This window comes from Carya illinoinensis, chromosome 8 (assembly GCF_018687715.1).
Source record: "Carya illinoinensis cultivar Pawnee chromosome 8, C.illinoinensisPawnee_v1, whole genome shotgun sequence".
Taxonomy (NCBI): Eukaryota; Viridiplantae; Streptophyta; class Magnoliopsida; order Fagales; family Juglandaceae; genus Carya; species Carya illinoinensis.
Window position 1 is genome coordinate 1381133 of NC_056759.1, and position 23340 is coordinate 1404472.

At 37.6% G+C, this 23340-nt stretch overlaps 2 protein-coding genes across 2 annotated transcripts; one reads left to right on the plus strand and one right to left on the minus strand.

The window, feature by feature from the left end:
• Positions 1-10264: 10264 nt before the first annotated feature.
• Positions 10265-13482, minus strand: LOC122319160 (cytochrome b-c1 complex subunit 7-2, mitochondrial). The gene is made up of 4 exons (XM_043137102.1): positions 13287-13482; positions 13040-13197; positions 12117-12164; positions 10265-10643 (listed from the first exon to the last, which is right to left on the minus strand). Exons 1-4 carry the CDS (start codon positions 13378-13380, stop codon positions 10575-10577), a joined length of 369 nt encoding a protein of 122 aa, XP_042993036.1. The 5' UTR covers positions 13381-13482; the 3' UTR covers positions 10265-10574.
• Positions 13483-14063: 581 nt separating this feature from the next.
• On the plus strand, positions 14064-20674 carry LOC122318812 (bystin). Its single transcript, XM_043136455.1, has 11 exons — positions 14064-14774; positions 15363-15489; positions 15660-15711; positions 15955-16282; positions 16455-16534; positions 16992-17039; positions 17742-17888; positions 19000-19072; positions 19188-19263; positions 19782-19872; positions 20448-20674. The coding sequence occupies exons 1-10, from the start codon at positions 14445-14447 to the stop codon at positions 19859-19861; spliced, it is 1341 nt and encodes a 446-aa protein (XP_042992389.1). The 5' UTR covers positions 14064-14444; the 3' UTR covers positions 19862-19872; positions 20448-20674.
• Positions 20675-23340: the final 2666 nt, after the last annotated feature.

The window sequence follows — 23340 nt, forward strand, 5'->3', positions numbered from 1 at the left end:
AAAGTCAATTTATTTATTTATTTTCACTTAAAAAAATCTTATTTATTTATTTTTCAAGTACGATGTATTTAGTAACATTTTAACACGATGCAAGCCAAACTCGAAGACAAAAGCACGACATTACTTTTGCTCCGAGGTTTTTAAAGGGCATCTTGTTCATTAAATAATTGTCGTTCAAATTTAATTAAGACCTCCTCAAAAGGCCAGTGTTAGATACTCATCTTTGCGATGCGAAGGAAACCATTTGTCACATTTCGAAGAAGTATACGATTCACTCTTACTAAATAAAAAAATAATTTTTACAGTCGTCGAGTATATAAATATCAGATAATTATTTTGAAAAAAATGAGTAAATATGAAACTTATATGAAAAAAAAAAAAATTAATTTTTTAATAATAAATCTTATTCTTTTTCAAAATAATTATATAATACTTATACACTTTAAGACTATACTTATCATTACTCTATGATATTGGAATTGTGGAACTTGGCAAATATTTAAGACAATATTGGTTCGAATATGGTTAAAGGGGCGTAGGGCTGAGGCTTAAGGCGCCCAATAAACGTACGAACTACTGCAAGCTCCAAGAAACATACCACGGAAAACGTGGGCCAATGATTGAGGATGGTGGACCCAGAGGGCCCAGAAAGTGAATCTGGTACAATGGGGCGATACTGAAAATCTAAGGTCCAATACGTCTGGCTCTGGGCTTTCAACCATAAGATCAGATGCATGTCGGCCTTTAAAGCCTTGTTATATCTCCTTCGTCCCTATTCACGTGGACACCCGTAGGGGTGTCAAATCGTGTTAACAGATCATGTTCATATCGTATCAAATCGTGTTAACAGGTCATATAGGTCAACCTTAACCCGACCCATTAAGCTTATCGTGTCAAAATCTCAAACCCTAACACGACTCATTAACATAACGGGTCGTGTCGTGTCAACCCGTTTTGACCCATTAATAAATATTATGAAATATGTTTTTTTTATAAGTAAACAAATAAATTAAGAAAATATTACGAAATAGGTTAATACGACACAATACAACTCATTTTAAACTATTTATGTAAATGGGTTGAATAGGCCTGAAATTAACCTTTTTAACCTGATTAAATTTAGCATAATTTTATATAAATGTTAAAATTACAATATCTATAAAAATTATAAAACTAATTATAAGTCCAAAACTACAATCCAAATAATAAAAATATCAAAATTGAAATTCTAACAATTTTATTTTTAGATATAAGGGTATAATTGTAACTTTAACTTTCTTAACGTGTCATAACGGGTCAAAACGGGTTAACACGTTATCAACCCGTTAAGCAATCGTGTCTTAACGGGTCAACCCGTTTTGACCCGAATCCATTAAGGCTAAACCCTAACCAGCTATTATCGTGTCGTGTTCGTGTTGGGTTAATGGGTCGTATGACATATTGTCACTCCTAAACACTCGAGCTTCAGCGAGAGGCCTAATTACATGGAGTGGTAACCAATTATATATTTTTTAAATAGAAGTGATTTTAAGAGATTTTATAAAAATAAATTTAAAAATTAATATAATTTGATATGATACGTTAAATTATAAAATTATTTTTTATTAAAAAGTATGTATAACATATCATATGAAAGTCATATTATACGTTTATGAGTTAAATTCTATAAAATATTTTTGTAACTATAGCACTTTTCTTTCTAAAATAAAGTTTTTGAAATCACTACACAGACATATATGACCTTTTGATCTTGAATTAGAAAGTTTTTGATTACAAACGTGTAAAAATCTCGTCATATCATAAGATCTTATATATCAAAAATTAATATTTATACAAATAATTTTAATATTATGATATTTTATAATAAAATGAAAGCACTCCAATATCTTTATATAATTTGATAGTACATAATAATTATCACAAAATGTCTTCATATAATATTTATAAGAAGTTACAAATTTTTTTTTTAAAAGAATATTAATATCAAGATTAATGAAATAATACAAGTTAAAAAAAGTATTTAATTGTGAAATATGATTAACATTGAGAAGCGGCGTCGTCGAGCGATAATAGGGTTGAGGCTACAAGCCAACGAGTACTTTCTCTTTACCTTATGGGTTTGGTGGATGGAAAGAGACGAGCCAACTAATCATGTGCTTAAATGGGAAAATGTAATACGGCGGCCGGACAGTCCATTTGCTCGCATTAATTAAATGGAGTTGTCTCGACTCTCGACGTAATAACATGCATTAGTACTCATTAGTCAATCCATGATCAATCCCTTTCGTTAGGTCAAGTTCAGTACTGATGCAACGATAACCTTGCATTTGAAGAGATTTTAGTTGTTTAGTAAAGATAGATACATTTTCTTTTATAGTATAAGTTTTGCCGTACTCTCTTTAAACAAAAATTAAAATTTACTATTAAAAGTAATTTTTTTTATATAAATTTCATATTTATCTATTTTTTTAAAAAGAAATAATAGTTAAAGTGTGAGTATATAATTAGTGCGTAACTATTTTTAAAAAAATAAATAAATATGTGACTCGATCTCGTTATTTTTCAAAATAATTACGTTACGCTTGCGTACTTAACAAACACAACAAGAAATGAAGGTTTGATCAATTATATTTCATGTTCCTAACTGTCTTTGATATTTTCTCGCACTCGTGTTGGTTGCCAAATGAATTCACGAGGGCTGCCATAATATTCAAAGAGTACTGATCATGAAGCTCTTACAATCTCCTAAACTTATCCCACTTCAGGGGGACTCCATGCATGGATACAAGGACAAAGGTCACTGACAAGAAATCGATCGATATACTGTCCATATCCTCATTTAATTCCATAGAGCAACTCCACGTGTGAAATAATTCAATCAGAGTGCAGATTGAGATGTTTGCTTTCAACTAGCATTGATGCAATCCAATTGATCTCTCAATCATTCAAAAAAGGACATCCTAACAACTGACAGCATTGCATGCCACTTGAGAGCTATTATATTCGAAAATTGAACCATATCAAAAATAAAGAAAAATTACCCATAATATTAATTTTGAGTTTCAACCAAAATGGTATAATTTGTCTTTGGTCCTTAATTCCATTATATATATATATATATATATGATCCATAGCAGTACCAAGTTATCGGCTAGCTGCAGAAGACGTGCAGCATGGCGAATCAAGTGCATGCAGTCAATTTTAAGCTGGCCGTTCGTGAGTTATGCATGCACCATACAACAGGTGACAGATACCATAATATATATATATACAAAGCATGATGTGAAAGATACTTGGAGATCAAGCTGAACTAAGTTCCAAAATTCGAGCCTTTTTTATGAGTGTTTCCTTATTGTAATTAAGGTGGAAAATTGGCTTCATTAATATAAAAATTTTACTATCTGATCATCTACCAGTTCGAGTAGTAGTGAATCCCCCAAGCAAGGGGATATTGCTGCCTACATTGTCCTCGAGTTCCCTAGTTCTTTTTGGCTTGTCTTGCATGTAGCAGAAGATATATATGGTCAATCAACTCTGGAAACTCATCAGAACTTCATACTAATCCATCTCTCTCTCTCTCTCTCTCTCTCTCTCTCTCTCTCTCTCTCTCTCTCTCTCTCTCTCTCTCCACTTTGTCTTGGCCAGTCAGCTTTCTCCTGGCCAAGACAAAGAGATGGGGGTCTGGTCTTTACTTTTTAGCAATAGAATAGTACCCCAAGAGACAAAAAGGAGGATGGCTTATAATTGCTACAATACTCCTTCATTAAAATGTGGGACTGGTTATCACATGGAATGTCCAAGGGTAGATAAAATTCCACGAGGCATATGCATCCCAATCCTGAACTACTCTACAGAAGTATGATAAGAGATAGTACCAGCTAGGGCTGAAATCACACTCTGCGCCAATTTCTGGTCATACCCATAAAAAAATTAAAAAAAAAAAAGGCAAGTTATCTCAAGATCATTGTATCCTTCTTGGTGCTTTAGGACGTCCTCCAATATTATGGAGTACGTACGTATGCCCTTAAGAAGAAGAAGAAGAAGAAGAGAACATGTATATATATTAAGACGAAGTACCGTCAAGATACTTGGAAGAATCTGAGTAAAAACTTTGGAAACAATTAGCTCTTTTAACATTTACACGATTTGCTTTTCCGATCTACCTATTGGGTTATTGTTATTAGTATTTTCCATACAGAGATCATTATCGCAAGAGAAATCATTTGTACAGGTCTTAAATAGAGAAATCATGCGTAATTTATTTATAAAATATGTATATATAAAATATATTCTTTTTAGTGTAGCCTACCTTTTAATAAAAAACTTGTGCGAAACTTGTCTATTTAAAGTTTATTCCTAACATTATTATTTCTGTACTGATTGCCAATCTAGTCAATTCGTCGGCACTAGTCCTTAGGTCACCGTTGTTTCAGACACTACCACAACCCATATTGCAATCGTTCATGGAGCAGTAGTACTCTCGTCCATTCTTTACTATTCTTAATAGAGATCGGAAATAAAACAACCATGTCTCCAGCATTTAAAAGTTTGGTGCTCGTACTAAATGGACAATCAAAGCCACTGGCAGATGCACGCATGCATGTATTGATGAGAAACATATATAGCATTGAATGATTGATTGAGGGAGATCGAAACTTGTGGACATGAATTTGTTTGGTGGATAAGAACTTCGAATAATTGCACCTTACTGTACGTGAAAGATGCATGCATGCATGCTATAATTCACAAACTGCTGTGTATTACTGGCAAGCATTCAAATTTTTCCAGAAATCAGGCCCTGTCTGAAAGCAACCTCAAGCTGATCCAAACTATATTAACGAGTTGTCTACTTCACACACACACACACAGACTCAGATTGTCACCGAATCATTTACCATTAATAAAGAGAGATAATAATTAAGGTGGCCCTATGGCTCGAGCTCAACGACCGAGCTCCGCCCGAGCGAGCGACAGAGAGAGTTTAGAGATCAGAGCGTGAAGCAGAGTAAAAGAGAGATTCAATGTTTCCGATATTTTGCAGATTGTACCAAGAGAGAGAAATTTAAACACTTTAGCTGCCCATGGATCCTTGCATTAAAAAACGACACAAGCTTATCTGTGCAATATCTCTGCAATCATCGATCCTTGCATAAAAAAACGACACAAGCTTCTCGGACTATCAATCTTTTACAATAATTATTATTTTTTTTAATGTCAGAGAACCTTTCCTTCCAAGACAGGTTTCTTTGTATCTATTCTTAATATTACGTACAATCCTGAAAAAAAAGAATTTATGATTAAAAAATTTATTTATTTTTTATATAAATCTCATATTAATTCACTTTTTTCAAAAAAACTTCACAACATTTATATAATTACAATTACAAATATCATTTCCCTTTCACCAAATGGTATAACCCCAAAAAATTATTTGCGCCCATATGGTATCGAATCTTGAACGTTGAAGTAAATGATACTCCACAATAAATAAAATGTCTGGCGGAAAAATCTGACACAACTGGGACATCGCACGCACCCTTCAAGAAGTCGGGCTTTATTTTCTACTTCATCGCTTATGTGTATCTCCATAATACATATAGAGTAAATATTAATAAATAAGTAAATAAAAAAGGAACGAGAGGAAAACAACCCAGACAAGTACAATCATTGATAGATCTAGCATAGAAGAACAAGATCACAGCTAAAAACTCTTCAAGACCATACCAAATTACCAATGGACGGTGAAGAATCTTTCCAACATATAATAAACATGACTGCCGACAATAAACACCTAAATTCGAATCCTTAATTTTCAGGATCGGCATCGTTTAATTCATCAGAGGTATTAGCATAGATGATACGCCCCCTCGAGTCCAAGGGAGTATCAACAACATTGAGACTCGTTCGAAATTGAAGAAATTTATCAGCAACTATTGGTTTTGTAAGAGCATCTGCAAGCTGGTCGTTGGAGCTGATGAAGGAAACAACCAGTGTTTTGGCTGCAACACGATCTCTTACAAAGTGAATGTCGAGATCCAAGTGTTTGGTTCGGGAGTGATAGATGGGATTGGCAGCCAAGTAAGTGGCGCCAATATTATCACACCATAAAATTGGAGCTTGAGAAAGTGGAAGATCTAGCTCACGGATCACATTTTGGAGCCAAATAAGTTCAGCTGCAGAGGTGGCAACCGACTTGTATTCTGCCTCTGTGCTTGATCTGGCGACTGTTTTTTGTTTCTTAGAGCTCCATGAAATCAAGTGAGTACCAAGGAAAGTGCAGAAACCTCCAGTTGAACGGCGATCATCGGGACATCTCGCCCAATCAGCATCAGAGTATGCTTGTAAAATAAAGGGAGACTGAGATGAAAAGTGAAGGCCATAGTTGATTGTGCCTTTAAGATATCGTAAGATTCTTTTCACAACACTCCAATGTGGGAGTTTGGGAGAGTGCATGAATTGGCACACTTTGTTTACAGAGAATGATATATCGGGCCTTGTGAGAGAAAGGTACTGAAGTGCACCTACAATGCTTCTGAAAAGTGTTACATCCTCAAAATTAGGTGAGTCAAACTTAGAGAGTTTGAGGGAGGCTGCCATGGGCGATGGCATCGGTTTCGCATGCAACATGTTGCTGCGAGTGAGGAGGTCTTTGATGTATTTTCTTTGTGAGAGCAGAAGGCCATCCCGTGTATAGTCTATTTCCAATCCAAGAAAATAAGACAAAGGTCCTAAGTCTTTGACTGGAAAAGCTTTACTCAAGTCACAGATGAGTGTGTCAATGGCAGAGGTAAGGGAGGATGTTATAACAATATCATCAACGTAAACAAGTAGATAGATTCATATAGCACCATTGGACAAAATAAATAGAGATGGATCAGCTTTGGAGGCTACGAAACCATACCCAAGAAGCCACGAGCTGAGTTGGGCAAACCACGCCCGTGGTGCCTATTTGAGCCCATAGATGGCTTTCTGTAGTTTGCACACATAGTTGGGATGGACCGGATCAATGAAGCCTTGTGGTTGTTGCATGAACACGGTGTCAGAGAGAGAGCCGTGAAGGAAGGCATTTTGAATGTCGATTTGTCGCAAGGGCCACCCACGAGACACTGCGATGGAGATGATCAACCGGATGGTGGGGGCTTTTACGACTGGACTGAAGGTGTCGTTGTAGTCGATTCCAGCCTGTTGATGGTAGCCCTTAGCGACCAGTCGTGCTTTCCGGCGGTCAATGGTACCATTTGCAAGAAATTTGGTTTGGTAGATCCACCTGCAACCCAGAATGTTAGAGGCAGCATCAGGTGGAACTAAAGTCCATGTATGGTTTTGGATGAGAGCTTTGTACTCTTCATTCATGGTCGCACGCCATTCGGGAATTTTGGAGGCAACGGTAAAGCTGGAAGGGGTTTTGGGAATGGTGGTTGTAACCGTGAGACATTGCCGAGTGGGGTAGGGGACCGTGCCATCGGTACGAACAAAGGGACGGGAGGAGTTGGTTTGAGCTCTAGTTATGATAGGAGATATGGGTGGAACGAGAATAGGAGGAGAAGAGAAGGTGTTTGAAGAGAATGAATCAGAAGGAGAAGATACAGGGGATTGGGAGGAGGAAGACGAGTTGGGTGTAGAAGGGAAAGGAGGTGAATGGGGGCCAGGGCCTGGGCCTGGGCCTGGGCCGAGAACAGATGAAGGAAGGATGGGTAAGTGGACCTCAGAGTTGGGTTGGATGGGAAGTGAGGAGGGCATGGGTTTGGGCTGCGATTTGGATAGAGGAAAACATTGTTCATGAAATAGCACATCTCTAGACACATAAAGTCTGTTTGTGGTTAGATCTAAGCATTTGTAACCTTTATGAGAAGAGCTATAACCGAGAAAAAGACAAGAGGTGGATCAAAATTGAAGTTTATGGTTGTTGTATGGGCGTAAATTTGGCCAACATTCACAGTCAAAAACTTTTAAAAAATGATAGTCTGGAGGTTTGTGAAAGACAAGTTCGTGAGGAGATTTATTTTTCAGTGTTGGAGATGGAAGAAGATTAATTAAATAAACTGATGTCTCAAATGCTTCAGGCCAAAAGGAAAAAGGGAGTGAAGCATGGGCAATAAGGGCAAGCCCAATCTCAACGATATGTCGATGCTTTCGTTCAACAAGCCCATTTTGTTGATGGGTATGTGGACACGAGAAGCGATGAGTGATACCCAATTTTTGACAAAAGGGGGTGAGTGGTTTAAATTCACCACCACCATCAGTTTGTAGGACAGTTAATTTTTTATTGAATAAGCGCTCAAGATAAGACAAAAATTTAGGAAAAATATTGTAGACATCGGATTTTAATTTGAGAGGGAAAAACCAAGTGTATTTGGTGAATTGATCAACAAAGGACAAATAGTATTTAAAACCATGAGTAGAATCATAAGGCGCCGGGCCCCATAGATCCGCACAAAGTAACTCTAAGGGCTGAGTAGCTTGGGCCCGATTATTATGAAAGGGCAGCTGATGACTTGTGGCTAGGGGACAGGCAGTGCACTGGAATTTGTTGTCGATGGGGAGAACTGGCAGACGATTGTTGTGCAGAACACGAGATACTATGGTGAGTGAAGGATGGCCCAAACGATGGTGCCACTGAGCCATGGAGGTACGTTCGCCGACATGAGTGGAAGGAGATGGAGGTGATGTCGACGTGGATGGAAACTGATAGAGACCGTTACGGGTAGGGCCTCTGAGAAGTTCCATTCCCGTCAGCGTGTCCTTCACAACAAAATAGGATGCATGAAATTCAAAATAGCAACCATTGTCAGTACAGAATTTACAAACAGAAATGAGATTCTTGGTGATGGAAGGTACATGGAGTAAATTACGAAGATTAAAAAATGAAGAAGAAGAAGGGGAAGAAAGAAAAGAGTCACCAATGTTCTGGATAGGTAGAGCCGAACTATTACCCACTCGGATTTGATCACTGCCATGGTAGGGTTCTGAGGAAAGGTTGAGATTGTTCAGGTCATTTGTGATGTGGTGAGTTGCCCCTGAATCCGGATACCAGTTGGCGTCGGTATATGGGTTTGAGGTTGTGAGATTTGCAGAAAGGGAAGGTGGGGCTTCATACTGGTAAGAGTGGTCAAAACGGTGATAACATTGCAAAGCAACATGTCCAAATCTTTGGCAAACTTGATAGTGAGGCCTGGAGGGCGAGTTTGGTGACTGGGTTTGAGGTGGTGATAGAAACTGGGTGTTGCGACCTCCACGGGAAAAATGGGTTGAGCGACCTCTGCCACTACGGCCATGCCGTCCTCCACGTGTGAAGCTTCTGCCCCGTTGATCACGACCTCCAGAGGTCGTGAAGTGAACGGAAGGCTCAACATGATTAGAAAAATTTCGTGAAGTATGAGCAATACGATTTTCATGGACAAGCAGCAGTTGATATAGGTCATGTGAAGAGATGGGCTCAACCCGTGTCGTAATAGAAGTGACAAAGGATTTATAAGCTGAGCCGAGGCCAGTAAGTAAATATGTAACAAAATCTTGATCAGGTAAAGGATTACCAGATGCTGCTAGAATATCAGCTAGAGCACGAACCTTGCCAAAGTATTCGGTAATCGTTTTGTCTCCACGAGATAGATTGGCAAGCTGAAATTTCACCTAAAACTGTTTTGCACGGGAGTGAGATCACTGAGATGCAAACATGAAGGCTAGAGAAGACCATAGGTCACGAGTCGTGAAAGCCGAGAGGACATGTCCTACAACAGATTCAGAAAGGGAAGAGAATAGAATGCTAAGAACGAGCTGATCCGTTCTTTTCCAGGAGGAGAAATTGGGATTCAGGGCTGGATCAGTGGTTTCGGTGGACAAGAACTGAGGTGGGCAAGGAAAAGAACCATCGACATACTTGTAGAGGTCTTGACCTCTCAAATAGGCAGTGATTTGTACCTTCCATGGAAGGTAATTATCGGTGGTTAATTTTGTGGAAACAATACTGGAAAAGGACGAAGCAAGGGAAGTGGTGGGAGGAGGAATCGGAATAAGGGCCATGAGGACAGAGTGACTAGTGGTCGAAAGGCTCTTGATACCATATCAGAGTTTCATACTTGCTGAATTTCACAGTGCTTTTCTATTACATTTCACGTGTTTATATACACAGCCCTTACAAGAGAATATAGAATTAAAAAGGAATAAAAGACAGTTATAAGAATTGGAGAGAATAACAGAAATGTTTCTCCACGGTTCTTCTAGAACATGCTTAGTGCTATCATCTATGCTAATAGGAGGCACCCAGTTTACATTTTTATTTTTATTTTTGATAAATGAAGGCACCCAGTTTACATTTGAAACGAGTTTATTGTCTTCAAAACATTACAAAAAAAAGTTAAAAGTAGCGTTTTACTTGATTATTTGAAATAAAGAGGTTCGCCGGTACATGAGAACCAGCAAATGATACCATCCAAATACCACAACTTTGGCAATCAAATTCTGAAAGAGACATAATGCATCTCCCCTTCTCTACTATGAAAAAAATTTACCACAAGTACAAACATAATATCATTCAGACTTCCACCCCAGCATAGTGATGTGAGAGACTTGGATGCTTAGGGAATGGTACGCTGGTAAAGAGGCAAAGCTCCCAGGGCCTCACGTTCTGCATTCTCCCTTTTAACCTGCAAAACATAGGCAAACCATTTGATCACACATTTGGAACCTATTTTTGCTTTTTAGAATTGTTTGACATAATGGTTAAACACTTTGACTTGAAACTTTCTGATTGAGTATGGTACCATCTACCCAAACCATTCCATTGTTTTGTTCATAGTCTCATAGAGTAAGAAACTCTCATTAAGAAGAAGTGTTCTTTTATTATTCGTTCAATCAAACTTACAGGCAACACATACAAATATAGCATATAATAAGGAGGATATAAGGCCCCTACAATGCCTGCACTAAACATATTTCAAGATACCCAACAGACATTCAATATTCCACATTTTCCACAATGTGTGTGTTTTCAACCAAGTTGGTTTTCCAGTGTGTTTGATGCTTTGATGAAATCGCACTGCAAACAATGAGTGCAGTATCATGCTGCCGGTACAGTCTCCTCTATATCAACATCTTTGAGCACTATTTTTTAATTTTTTTTTTTCCCCTTTCCTGGGATCTTTGAGTACAAGCTTGTAAGCATGGACCATGCCCTCAAATTTGAATAACGTCAATCTGAAGTTTGAAGATAGCCGTTTTAGGATATAATACTTGATCACAAGCATACTGGCACATATTTCTTCTCATATGCTACCATTTTTTTGTTCTAACACATCCTCCTTTCATCATAGGTGAACCCCAATGAACACATTATTTTTTTGTATAGGGATCCAGCATTGCCTATAGTGGTATGTTACAAGTGCAAGATACTTAAGTTGACAATGACTTTTACAGGAAAAATTGACACCTATATATTGGTAAGAAACAAATTGTCAAAAGAAGTTATGCCCATCCAGTACATGTTTAATCCAATACCTGATTCTCTTTTCCATTGAAAATTTGAAACAAAGAACACATTATCTAGACCTGGACAAACATAAATCATAAGAAAATACAAGGTGCTTTGAATAGATGCGTCAAGGAACAATGCCAAAGCCAATAAGAGTGGTCCCATTGAGGTTTATGATATGGGAAAATTGAAGAGAGGACAAACTTACAGGTTGAAAGTTGCGAAGGGACCATAATTCCAAATGAAGCCAATAAAAAACTAAATATAAGAGCTACACAATGTCAAACTAGCTAAGCTCATCAGAATAGATAGTCAACCATGCTTCTCTCTTAAATTAACACTTGGAAATAAGTCATAACCAATGAACAAAAGAGTAATAATACACATCAGAATTCTTGACTCCCTGGTTCTAACATTTATGGAAAAGTTAGTCTTCTTATTTTCTAGCTTGCTAAGGGTTCAAACCTATCCCCAACTCCACTTGTTATGTAATGCAGAAAGAATCACGTAAAGAATCATGCAATGTGGATATTACAGATGTTACTTATCAAAGAGACAAAAGGATGCTGTCATCCCACCCAAAAAGGGTGACCTTGATAAGCACAGAATGTTTCGTGTGCGTGCGTGCGAGTTATCTCAAACCACTTACAAGGGCTAGCATTTCTTGAAGGTAGCTCCTGAATGGTGTTTGCACTGCCTGTAAAAGAGTTTTAAAAAATAAAACAATAACTCAGAAAGGGCCATAGGGGAATTTACTTCATACTTAACATGTTGCAAATAGATTCACATCAGAAAATTTTCAGGAGAAGACACGTGATGCTTATCCCTTTTTGCCTTTCAAAAGTGAAAAAAAAAAGTATGGGGATACAATAACCAATACTTGTGTGACCCAATCCAAGGTGGACGTTAAAACTTATAGCTTGAAGTTATGTATCAAGAGCTGTATTGGCCAATAAAAATTAAAACCATAATGCAGCAAACTACACTAGCATATCTAGTGAGTCAGCTCACAAATCATAGAAAGAATATATTGAAGTCGACAAAAAAAGGTTTCCATAGAACAGAAACACACCAAAGTAATACTACGTAGATGATTATGACTGCATGTAGTGAGTAACAAGTAAGTAACAAGTAAAAATCAGCAATAAGATTAGTATGCCTTATATTAAGCGTTTGACCATCTCGGTCCCAACACGAGAAATTAATTATATCTTTCCTGGAAAAAACCAATTCTTATGTTACGAAGCTTGTTTTGAGCGCCTCTAGCATGAATTAAATTTCTAAAAGCCGATCCCATAAAGTAAAGTAAATTGGGGAGCAGAGCAATAACTAAGGAATACGACAGCTTCAATTTTATTTTCTCGCGTGTTCCTTGGTCACCAAACAGAAAAAAAAAAAAAAAAAAAAAACTAATAAAAATTCTTATTTTTGATCGGCAATACTAATTAAAAGATTTCTCCTGGCCTGTGCAGCACGAATTAGTCGGGACTAACATCCGGTTCCAATAAAAAAAACTAATTAAAAGATTAAACAAAAAGATAACGGAGAGAAAAAACAATGGTGAAAGAAAACCTGAAGGCCCTCGGGGAGGTACTCGTGCTTCATGGAGAGGTCCATGGCGCGCTTGAGTCGCTGATTGCGGGCGTTCACTATCTCCCTGGGCAGCCGATTCAGGGCCTCCTTCACATCCAGATCGTAGTACGGATCGTACAGATCGTCGTACCGAAGTCCTATTTATCATTTCAAATCACACAAAATTCAATCATATACGTATTGAGGAATGGACTGGAAAATTTAGGGTTTGGGAAAAGAGACGGACCGTATCTCCGGAGGCGATTGGAGATGCTTTTCATGTGCTGAGCTGCGAGCCAGTTCTTCTTTGGGTCCAGCAATGTCCGCAGAAACGAAGACATCTTTCCGTCTCCTCTCTCTGTCTCTAGTTCTCGTTCGGAATGTGCGATCGGAATTTCTTCTGGAAGACTCGTCCGCTCCAGAAAGAAGATATTCTGAGCCGAATTTTTTTTTTTTAAGGTTTTAAAAAATAAGAAATTAGAGTAGGCTAGGCTGGGTTGTCCAGTCCACGGTCAAGACAGGCCCGGCCCGATCCACTGAATGCTTGAATTTTTGTTCCTCAGAATTTAGCTCGTGGCAATTTCTAAACGGGTGAAAAAAAAGAAGGATCACACTCACAAATTCAATAGAGAGACTAAACTAATATTATATACTATACTCTTATATTATTTTTATTTTATTATATAAGATATAATATATTATTTAATAATAATAAATATGATACATCTTACATAATAAAAATTTAGCATATAAATATGATGATAGCTTAATCTGTAAAATTTTTTATTTGTAATTCTTTACATGCAAGTCTCAATATATATATTTTAAAAATAAATTTAAAATTTATATTAAAAAATCATTTTTTTTAAATGAATGCACAAAAATTTGACTTATTTAGCAATGCCTTCGACAAAACATGAAAAACACAAAAAAGTAGGAAAAAGGAAAACCATACAGGAAATACGTGTAAAAGTTACACAAAATGAATGAATAACGATTCTTTTCTGGGGTAATTGCATAAATGTGGTTTTTCTTGTGGCTTTAAAAACCCTACGGATCAAAACCCCGGGTATCGTTCCGCTCTCCTTCGCCGCCTCTCTTTCTCCTTTTTTTTTCACCTTAAACGCAACACCACCACGGCACAATCACCGGTTTGAACCTCTCTCGGTCTATCTCGCGCTCTCTGCTCTCTGATAGTGACTAAACCATCAGAAACTAATCATATTGAATTGAGAAGTTTTGCTTCGCCAGTCTGGTCGTGTGCCCAGAAAACGGGCGACGCGAGGAGGAGAGACCACTTGGTACTGCTGCTATTGTTTTCAAGACCTGTTTTTTGGAACAGTTTTAGACTAATCATTCGTCGGCTCCGCTAAAGAAATCAGTGTTTTGCTTATTGTCGGATTCAATGCCGAAGAAGAGGGACCGGCATCAGAACCCGCAGCCTTTTATTGCTGACGAAAATGCCTCGGTGGCCTCAAAGAAGCGATCGAAATTGCCCAAACAGCACCAGACGGATGAGGAGCTGATATCGTCGGGCATGAGCTCCAAGATCCTGAAAGAAGCCTTGGCACAACAGAGAGAAATCCAGGACGAGGCGGAACCTCGAAACGCTAACGGAAATAACAACTCCTTCGTTTTCACTGAAGCATTCGCTGAGGCCGAAGAAGCAGAAGAGGATGAAATCGACGATTTTGGTGGATTCTCTGAAACTCGGAGCCTATTTGACTCTTATGATGTGAGTGTCATTTTTTTTAAAAAGTTGTTCGGCTTATACTGCTTGGTTATTGAGAATCTGTCTGAAATGTTGGATTTTGAATTTGAAGTTTTTATCTGATCTGAATCGGAAAACAGTCTAGGTAGTGAGATTCAAGCTTGTATTTTCCTCCCTACATTGTGATTATACCGCATTTTCTAATTTTTAACCTATCGTTATCGAGAATCTATGGAATGACAAAAAATGAAAACTGGGAGTTGAGGCTTCAGCAAATGGTAAAGCTGCCAAACTGCGTCTGTGACCAAGTGTACCGTTGTTATCAATTATCGAGAACCAAGATTAAAAAGCATAATATATTTCTTCCTTTTTTTTCGGTTTGGCTTTGCGTTTTGCATGAAAATGTTATTGTGCAATCATCTAGGAAAGTATGAATAATTGATAGGGTATCAGTGATGCCAGTATGGTGCAGCTCTAAAAACCAACTTTTATTTAGCTGCTTGGAAGCTTCCGTAGGACTGTAGGAGCATTCAATGAGTCAATCTGATACTAATAAAACCAACCATCTTTTTTCCTGGTATGGACTTGGCTTACTGGTTTTCCAAGTTTCAGGAGGAGATTAATGAAGAGGATGAGAGAGTACTGGAGGCATTCTTAAGAAAGGATGCAGGTCCCCAGCGTACGCTTGCTGACCTCATTGTTGAAAAAATTAAGCAGAAAGATGCAAATGCTGCTTCAGGTTGATATCTATCTTTATTAATCTTGTTCTTTTTTTTTTTCTTTTTTTTTCTTTTTTTTTTATGGTTCTTAGAAATACTTTCTATGGGTAAGTGTATCTTATCTTAGAAATGATGCCATTTATAGTTATGATTTTTAATTATTTTATTCATTTGATTTGTTTGATTGCAGAACCGCGACCTTTGCCCAAATTGGATAATTCCATCATAGATTTGTACAAGGGGTATGTAAGTCATGCATTTATTTTTTTCATATAACATTTAACAACATAACGACTCATGCATGATAAGTGCAATGCTCAATCATTACTCTCTTGATTTAAACTTATATATCCATTTTTCTTGATTATTTGTGGGAATATATATATACAGTAATGAGATTTAATTATGAAGATTTTCTGTACATGTAGAGAAAGCTTATTCTAAATGGAAAATCTGTTGAGTAAAAGTAAATAAATACCATGCAGAGTTGGCAAGCTTCTTGGTAGTTATACAGCAGGAAAAATACCCAAAGCATTCAAACACATACCTTCTATGCAACTATGGGAGGATGTCCTATATTTGACAGAGCCTGAGAACTGGTCACCAAATGCCCTGTATCAAGCAACTAGAATATTTGCTTCCAACTTGGGTGCGAAGAAGGCAGAACGCTTCTACAGACTAGTCTTGCTCCCACGAGTGAGAGAAGATATCTTGAAGAATAAGCGGCTTCATTTTGCATTGTATCAAGCTTTGAAGAAGTCACTTTACAAACCTGCCGCATTCTTCAAAGGGATACTATTCCCTCTATGTGAGGTATACAATCTTCAACATATCATAGATATTTTTTTGTTGTTCTCACAAGTTTTGTCTAATTTGCTGACATCTGTGCTTCTTTTTAAAAGAAATCTAAGAGTTAATCAATATTTCTGGTCTGAAACATAGATTGCCTTTGGATTAAGAATAACTTTTGTTTCTTGATGTTCAGTCGAGGACATGTAATCTCAGGGAAGCTGTCATTATTGGGAGCATTCTACAGAAGGTCTCCATTCCTCCGCTTCATTCAAGGTATTTCTGGCCTGGTTACATATATTTTAGTATCAAGACTGCGAGCCTATGTCAAGCATTTTGTATTGCTTAGCTGTTGTCGGCCTTGTTCAGGAAGTATGTCAGTTAACAATATATGCCTAGTTTATTTTTATTTGAAAAAGTTTAAACATATTGCTTCTTTTGATTTGTAAATATTTCTTGTTTGCACCTTGAGCTTTTTTATCCGAAGTTGTGGTTTTTTGTTACTGGTTTCGTTCTTGTATTTGTTGTTGTTGATACCAATACATTGTATATGTCAAGTTCTTGTAAATGGTGGGTATGTTGTGTGCGTGTCTGAGTAGGCGTTGAAACTTCAATGAGTGGTTTTACCATTAGTTGAATTAATTTACTTATAAAAAAAAAAAAACTTCTATGAGTGGTTTGACCTCTTACCCCTCAGGGAGATGTCTAATGCTGTTTCTGAATGTTTTTGCAGTGTTGCATTATTGAAGCTTGCAGAGATGGAATATGGTGGTACAACAAGGTAGTCAATGAGGCACCATGTAGTTTAAAAGGAATTCTAATATATGTGAATATCAATGGCTCATTCCTTGTGTCCTTGTGTGCATGAGTAGTTTATTGAATGGATTTTCTATACTAAAGTACTTGAGTGTTTTGTGATTTGGCCATAAGCTAGATGGAAATTAGTTCACACTAAAATCTTGTCACTATTTGGTCAAACGGACAAACTTGCTCATTTTGGTATGTTGTTAGTTAGAAATTACACAAGGAGATAGATTGTGTGATAGAACGGGGTTACTATAATATGTGATTTATTGGATGTAGAGCGGAGATGCTACCGTTATATGCTAAGGCTATTGTTTTAGTAAAAAGATGTAGGTGCAAGGGATAAAGGGCAGGCTTGGGATGAGCTATAGACTCAAACATCATAGGTTTATTTCTGCACTAAGAGTTCCCCAAAATTACTTGATACATGGCTTTTGTGCGTAGGGTCATGTATCTAGGGTTTACTCTCCATGGGTGGGCCTGAAGGTTTTCGCCTTGGCGAGGTAGATTAGCATTCATGTTGAACTCTTTCAATCCTTCACTTTAGTTTGGTGTATTAACTGACAATAGGTTTATTTATGAATTAGCTTATTGTAGTGTGATATATTTTTTTTCAACTCCTTTTTTGTGGCAAATGCTTTTGAACTATTTGACAAGGTTTCCTTTGTAACCATTGCAGCTACTTCATAAAGCTTCTTTTAGAGAAGAAATATGCTTTGCCTCATCGTGTCCTTGATGCTACTGTTGCTCATTTTATGAGATTCCTTGAAGATGCCAGGATAATGCCTGTAATATGGCACCAGTCACTGCTTGCATTTGTACAAAGGTTAGTTACCTTTCCTAAAGAATATCTTGTCTTATCCTATTGGCATCAAGAAAAACTTTGTCCCTGGATTATGTCTTTGTGTTTATCAACAAAGAGATATTACTTATAAAAAAATTTCTATAGAACGTTGTTTGGTTTACTTGCATTATGTTTGGAGGGAGAGATGGAGAGGAGTAGAAGGGAAAAAAGGAATGAATAGATAAGTAAAATCAATCAGTTTAGTAGGTGGGAAAAAGGGGAGAGACATGGACGATAAAAAAATGGGAAGGGACATGGAGGAACAATGTGCCCAGCCCATCCAAAATGGCCTGCCCAAAAAGTGTGTGGCTTGGGGAAGGGGAAGAAGGGGTACAGATTGTTAAGAAAAAATAAAATTGTAAAATCACTTTTCGCCGACTTCTTTTTTGACCGTTGAAGTGAGAATGATGATAGTCTTTATCTTCACACACTACTTGCACTCTCTTCCTTCCCTATTAGCTGAACAAAGCTAACAATGTGGAAGCGAAGTGATCCCTCTCACCTATCTTTTCCTTACCCCTACAACCCCCCCCCCCCCCCTCTCTTTCTCTTCTCTTCCCCCTCTTCATCCTCCATACTTTACAGTATGAGTGTTTAATGTCTCGTCTAATCATGGCTTTCTTCTCAAGAATGGGCCACAGACATATAACATACAGATTATGTGTTGCAATTTGTCTTGATTAGGCAATTAAAATTGTTATGGGTCTTGTTTTGTTCGTGAGGGGCACCATAGATGGCCAAGTCTTATTGATTTGAACTTTATACACAGACTTCTATGATTTAAATAACATAGGAAGTCCTTGCCTATTTGGCTAATTAGACGACATAATGCATTTTTCCTGTTTTATCAAGTTTATATCTTTCATACATCAAACATACCCATTCTTTTAATAGAAAAGGAGAAAAATGCAAGTAGGATTGACATGTGGCTTGTTGACCAGTTTGTAAAAGGTTACTGTATATCTCCAACTTCTTCTAAGTATGTCTATTTCATTCCAATCTATTGTATGCTTTTCTAACACAAGTCATGGTATGAAATTGATTTCAACAATGCTTCCTATTTATAATACTGCCATGTCAAATTCCTTTGCAGGTATAAAAATGACCTGCGGAAGGAGGATAAAGATAACCTCAGAAATCTACTTGAAAAGCAAAAGCACAAACTAGTAAGGGCCTTTTTTTCCAAGTCACTAACTACTAAGGACATTTTCCCTGGTGTAACTGCTTCTGCAAATCCCTCCAAATTAATTTGTTGTTATGTCTATGCCCTCTTCAATGTAGGTTACTCCTGAAATCCGCCGGGAGCTAAATAATAGCCGCAACCGTGGTGAAAAGGAGGATGATCTTATGTTAATTTATATCCTTCCTCTTTCTTAATATTATTTTCTTGATGTCTGAATCTATCTATTTCCTTTTTTCTTTTTTTGAAAAAAAAAAGTAAATTGCTACAGTGATTAATAGTTTCATAGGCTTTCTGTACATGTAAGCAATTATGTGGTTTCAGTATAATTTAAGCACTGTTTACTCTACAGGGTGGGTCCGAAGGGCCCTGCCTTGGAGAGGTTCTCTGACATCAAAAAAAAAAAATCAAGCACTGTTAATCATTGACCAGAGAGAGAAAGGCCACTTAACTTGCACAAGCCATCATACAATACAAGGTTATCAAAATACTTTTTACTTTGTAAGTATTGTCAAAATACTTTTGATACATATTAGTTCCTATTTACTAATCTGATATTAGTTACTATGCATTGCGACATAAAATTGAATAAGTTTGGATTGAAATACTACTCTGTATGGAGCTGCTTTTGTTGGTTTAAATTTGTGTTTTCATTAGTTTCATTGAGAAATTCCTGTTTCCTTGACTTCGCATACCCTCATCTGTTACTGTGATCAATAAAACTATTGAAGAAGATAGGTTTGATATTCCAGAGGTGCCTATGGAGGAGGATTGATCAATTGGCTGGTATGATACTGCATATTGCAAATCGTTAAATAATTATTGAGGCTAGATAAATCTACTGTCTAATACTAGTGAGTCTTATATTTTATTATCTTTTCTGGGATCCATGTTTCACTAGATTCAATTTAAATTACAAGGTCTCCTGCTTGTCATGTCCACCCTTTTTTTTTTTTTGAGAAGTAAACGGAAAAAGAACAAGTAGTTAAATTAGCGATTAGTATGCCCTAAACTAACTTCTCATGTACTTTAATTTTCACTTTATTCAATTTGGATTACAAACTCTTCTCCAGTTCTTTTAAGTACATAAAATGTGAAGTTAATTAGATAGAAGGTGTATCGCATTGTTTTGGTAAACTTAATGTGGCAGTTACCCACCAAAAAAAAAATGAAGACTGGCTCAAGTCGAACCATGGCATGGATGACAAGCATAAGGTGAATAACTTCGATAGATTTAGGGACATGCCCCTTAAAACCGAGAGGCGTAACGTTATTACTCAAATGTAAAATTTTATCTTTGGATGTGTGGGGAAGAAAATGTGCCCTTTGGCTTATTTTGGACTTTGTTTTTTTCTTTTCAGGTTTATGGACATGGGTTCCCCATGTTTGCTGGGAGAAATCCAATTTCATGCTTTTAGATGTCCGGAACAAATGCGGTTTCAGGCATGTAGAGGTCAGGCAGTTTTGGCAGTGATAGTTACGGTTGAGATACTGCTCATGTTCGAAAGAGTACTCTTATAGTGCTATAATTGGAACTCAAATTGGAATCTAATAAACTAATGATATCCGATGAGAATCTGTTTCTTTATGGCTTTTGTGTTTATATTATGACAATACATGCTCGATAAATGTTTCTTTTTTCCTTTCATGCCAAGTTTTTGTAGTGAAAGCTACAAACTTTTGGATTTATTCGCAGCGGACCTTCCCCACCCCGGCTGCAAGCTAAGAGGTTTCATATAAATGGGTCGGAGTTGCAGCTCCGTATCAAACAAGTGTCTATAATGACATGAGTACTATACAATTACAATATGTTTGATGCTTGACTGTGATGCAGAAAAGTCAGAAGAAATATACAGATTACTAGAACCAATAACCGAAACTCTGTAACGACAATGCTGCGTCGAGTTCCAATGCATCTTTTCCTTTCTTCCCACTGATAGGTACAAAAATGTAGAAAGCGATTATAGAATCAATAGCTACAACTCTGTTGCATCGAGGTCCAAATTTCCAATGCATTTTTTTCCTTTCCTTCCCCTAGGCGTTCTTGAAATTATTATAGCACTCCAACAACAATAAGAGAAATACCACTGTAGCACATCAAGAGGAGGGCTTCACGGTTGCGGCCAAGCAAACTTAATGCTGTTGCCGCTATATCATGTCCAGTCAACCCAGCAAGAGCAAGCTGTTCATCAGCTGATGCATGCTCTATGTAGTTTTCTGGTAGAACAATTGGACGCCACTTGAAAAGTTGAATAATAAAATTTAAACAAAAAGTAATAATTAGACTTGGGGAGTACTCAAAACAATAAATTCTAAGGTTGCATGTGGCCAACCTTAGAATTTCTATCTTTGCTCTATCAAAACCAGATTTAAGAAACACTAACACAATTCCCAAGTTCTGTCTCTCTTAACAGGAAAATGAACTAATCATCATCTTTGTGGCCAAAATCGTTTCCTTAATTCTTCCATCAAGTTTTCCGTCAAGTGTGAGGAACTGCCAACATGGGATCCAAATCCCCCAATAGAGCCTTCCTCAACGGTGATCAGATATTCATGGTTTTCACACAGCTGTCTGAGAAGCTTGATGTCTAGGGGCTTACAGAACCTTGCATCAGCCACTATTACCTCAAGGCCAAGCTTTGAGAGAAGGGACCGAGCCTTCAGACAACTCCGAACCATTGCCCCATAGCCGAGCAAAGCAACATCTTTACCCTCTACAAGAACTTTCCCTTTTCCAACCTGCTTCCGAATATAATGTCCTCAACAAGAGGCATAAAGAAGTCGGGTTATATCAGCAATTATAGTTGAAAAGTTTGGCTAGTAAATATCAGCAAAATCTGTGGGGTGACAAGGGACTACCTCAATGGGAACTCACTGCATATAGAGTAGTCTTCCCGTACAATGGCACCCTAGGATACCGGAAGCAAATAATCGGGCCGGGCCTGATTTACACATTGGGTTTTTGATAGGCCTACGTTGGTGCAAAAAATAGCCTTTTTTGTGCCAGGCCCAAAGTAAAGTAAACTATGCAAATTATTTATGGGCTGGGCCTGAGCCATCTTGCTTCAAAGCTTCGTATCTAAACTTCATTAATCAGATCCTTAATTACTAAGGATTACAATTCCAAGTAGCAACCGCATTTCAGGATGATCTCTCTGAGCATTCAAGTAAGTAATATCTTTCTTCTCTCAAAAACGTAATACCTTTCTTGTAAGGAAGCATAAACCGAGATAATGAGAATGTATGATCCACCTTAATTGCCTTTTAAGCAACAACACGTTAATCGTCTATATAAGCCGCGCGCACGCGTCCTTTGTTCTCCATTGATTTTTCAGTAACTTTTCCTTTGAAGGAAAGTACGTATGACTCTATCATTCTATGTATGTATATAAATTATATGGCATCCAGTGACCCACTTTCTTGTACGCACAATTAATATGTATTGGGGTGTACGTATTAGTTATTACATTACCTAAATCTCTACGCATGCTGCATATGAGATGTTACTTATCATCCATGCATGTCATACATACATATATATATATAAAAATATATTATGTTGTTAATGACGACTTTCCATCTAAAGATTATTTCTCTATTTTGGAATTTTGCAGGCCTCCTTTCCTCCCAGCTGCGTCAGGTAGGGCTGCACACCGATCCACCCGGTCCATAGTTTGGTCCGATCCGACCCGACCCGATGGAAAAACAAAATACGATTGATCCGATCCGGTCCGTGAAATTCAAGTCGGGTCGAACCCGTTCTAAACCCGTTCGCGTCCTCCTCATTTGTTCTGCCACAGTAATTCTTGCATCGAGACCATCACCATGAGGGGTGCCAATTGCAGTTTGGCCAATAGCCTCGGACCAGCCGAGGAACACGGTTCTGATTACAGGATTGCTCGAAATTGGAATTGTCGTGAAGGACTGGTCGCGCCGGGCATGTGACGTCAACACTGTAGAAAAAGCTGTGAAACTGTTGATGGCATCGAAGGAAGGGCATGCGATACGGAAGAGGGCGGCAGATTTGGGCAGTGCTGCCAGGCGGTCCATGGATAAAGGTAGGTAAAGTACTACTGGATCAGACTTTGGGAGATTAAACGAGAAGAAAGATAGAGATAATAAAACAAAAAAAAAAAAAAAATTCCAGCAACCCGTAAAGAGAAATTCCAGCAACCCGGCCAAGGTGAAGAGATCTGAGACCTAGTGAACAAATACTAGAAAGCAATACAAAAGAAGGTGTAGGAATCGTGCAAG

Excerpts from the sequence above, each read along its gene's own strand:
- LOC122319160 (XM_043137102.1), bottom strand. The coding sequence starts at position 13,380 with ATGTCTTCGTTTCTGCGGACATTGCTGGACCCAAAGAAGAACTGGCTC. Across the intron at positions 13,198-13,286 it reads CAATCGCCTCCGGAGATACG|GACTTCGGTACGACGATCTG; the intron begins GTCCGTCTCTTT and ends AATGATAAATAG. Across the intron at positions 10,644-12,116 it reads TTCAAGAAATGCTAGCCCTT|GTTAAAAGGGAGAATGCAGA; the intron begins GTAAGTGGTTTG and ends TATGTTTTGCAG.
- LOC122318812 (XM_043136455.1), top strand. The coding sequence starts at position 14,445 with ATGCCGAAGAAGAGGGACCGGCATCAGAACCCGCAGCCTTTTATTGCT. Across the intron at positions 15,490-15,659 it reads AGATGCAAATGCTGCTTCAG|AACCGCGACCTTTGCCCAAA; the intron begins GTTGATATCTAT and ends GTTTGATTGCAG. Across the intron at positions 16,283-16,454 it reads TACTATTCCCTCTATGTGAG|TCGAGGACATGTAATCTCAG; the intron begins GTATACAATCTT and ends CTTGATGTTCAG.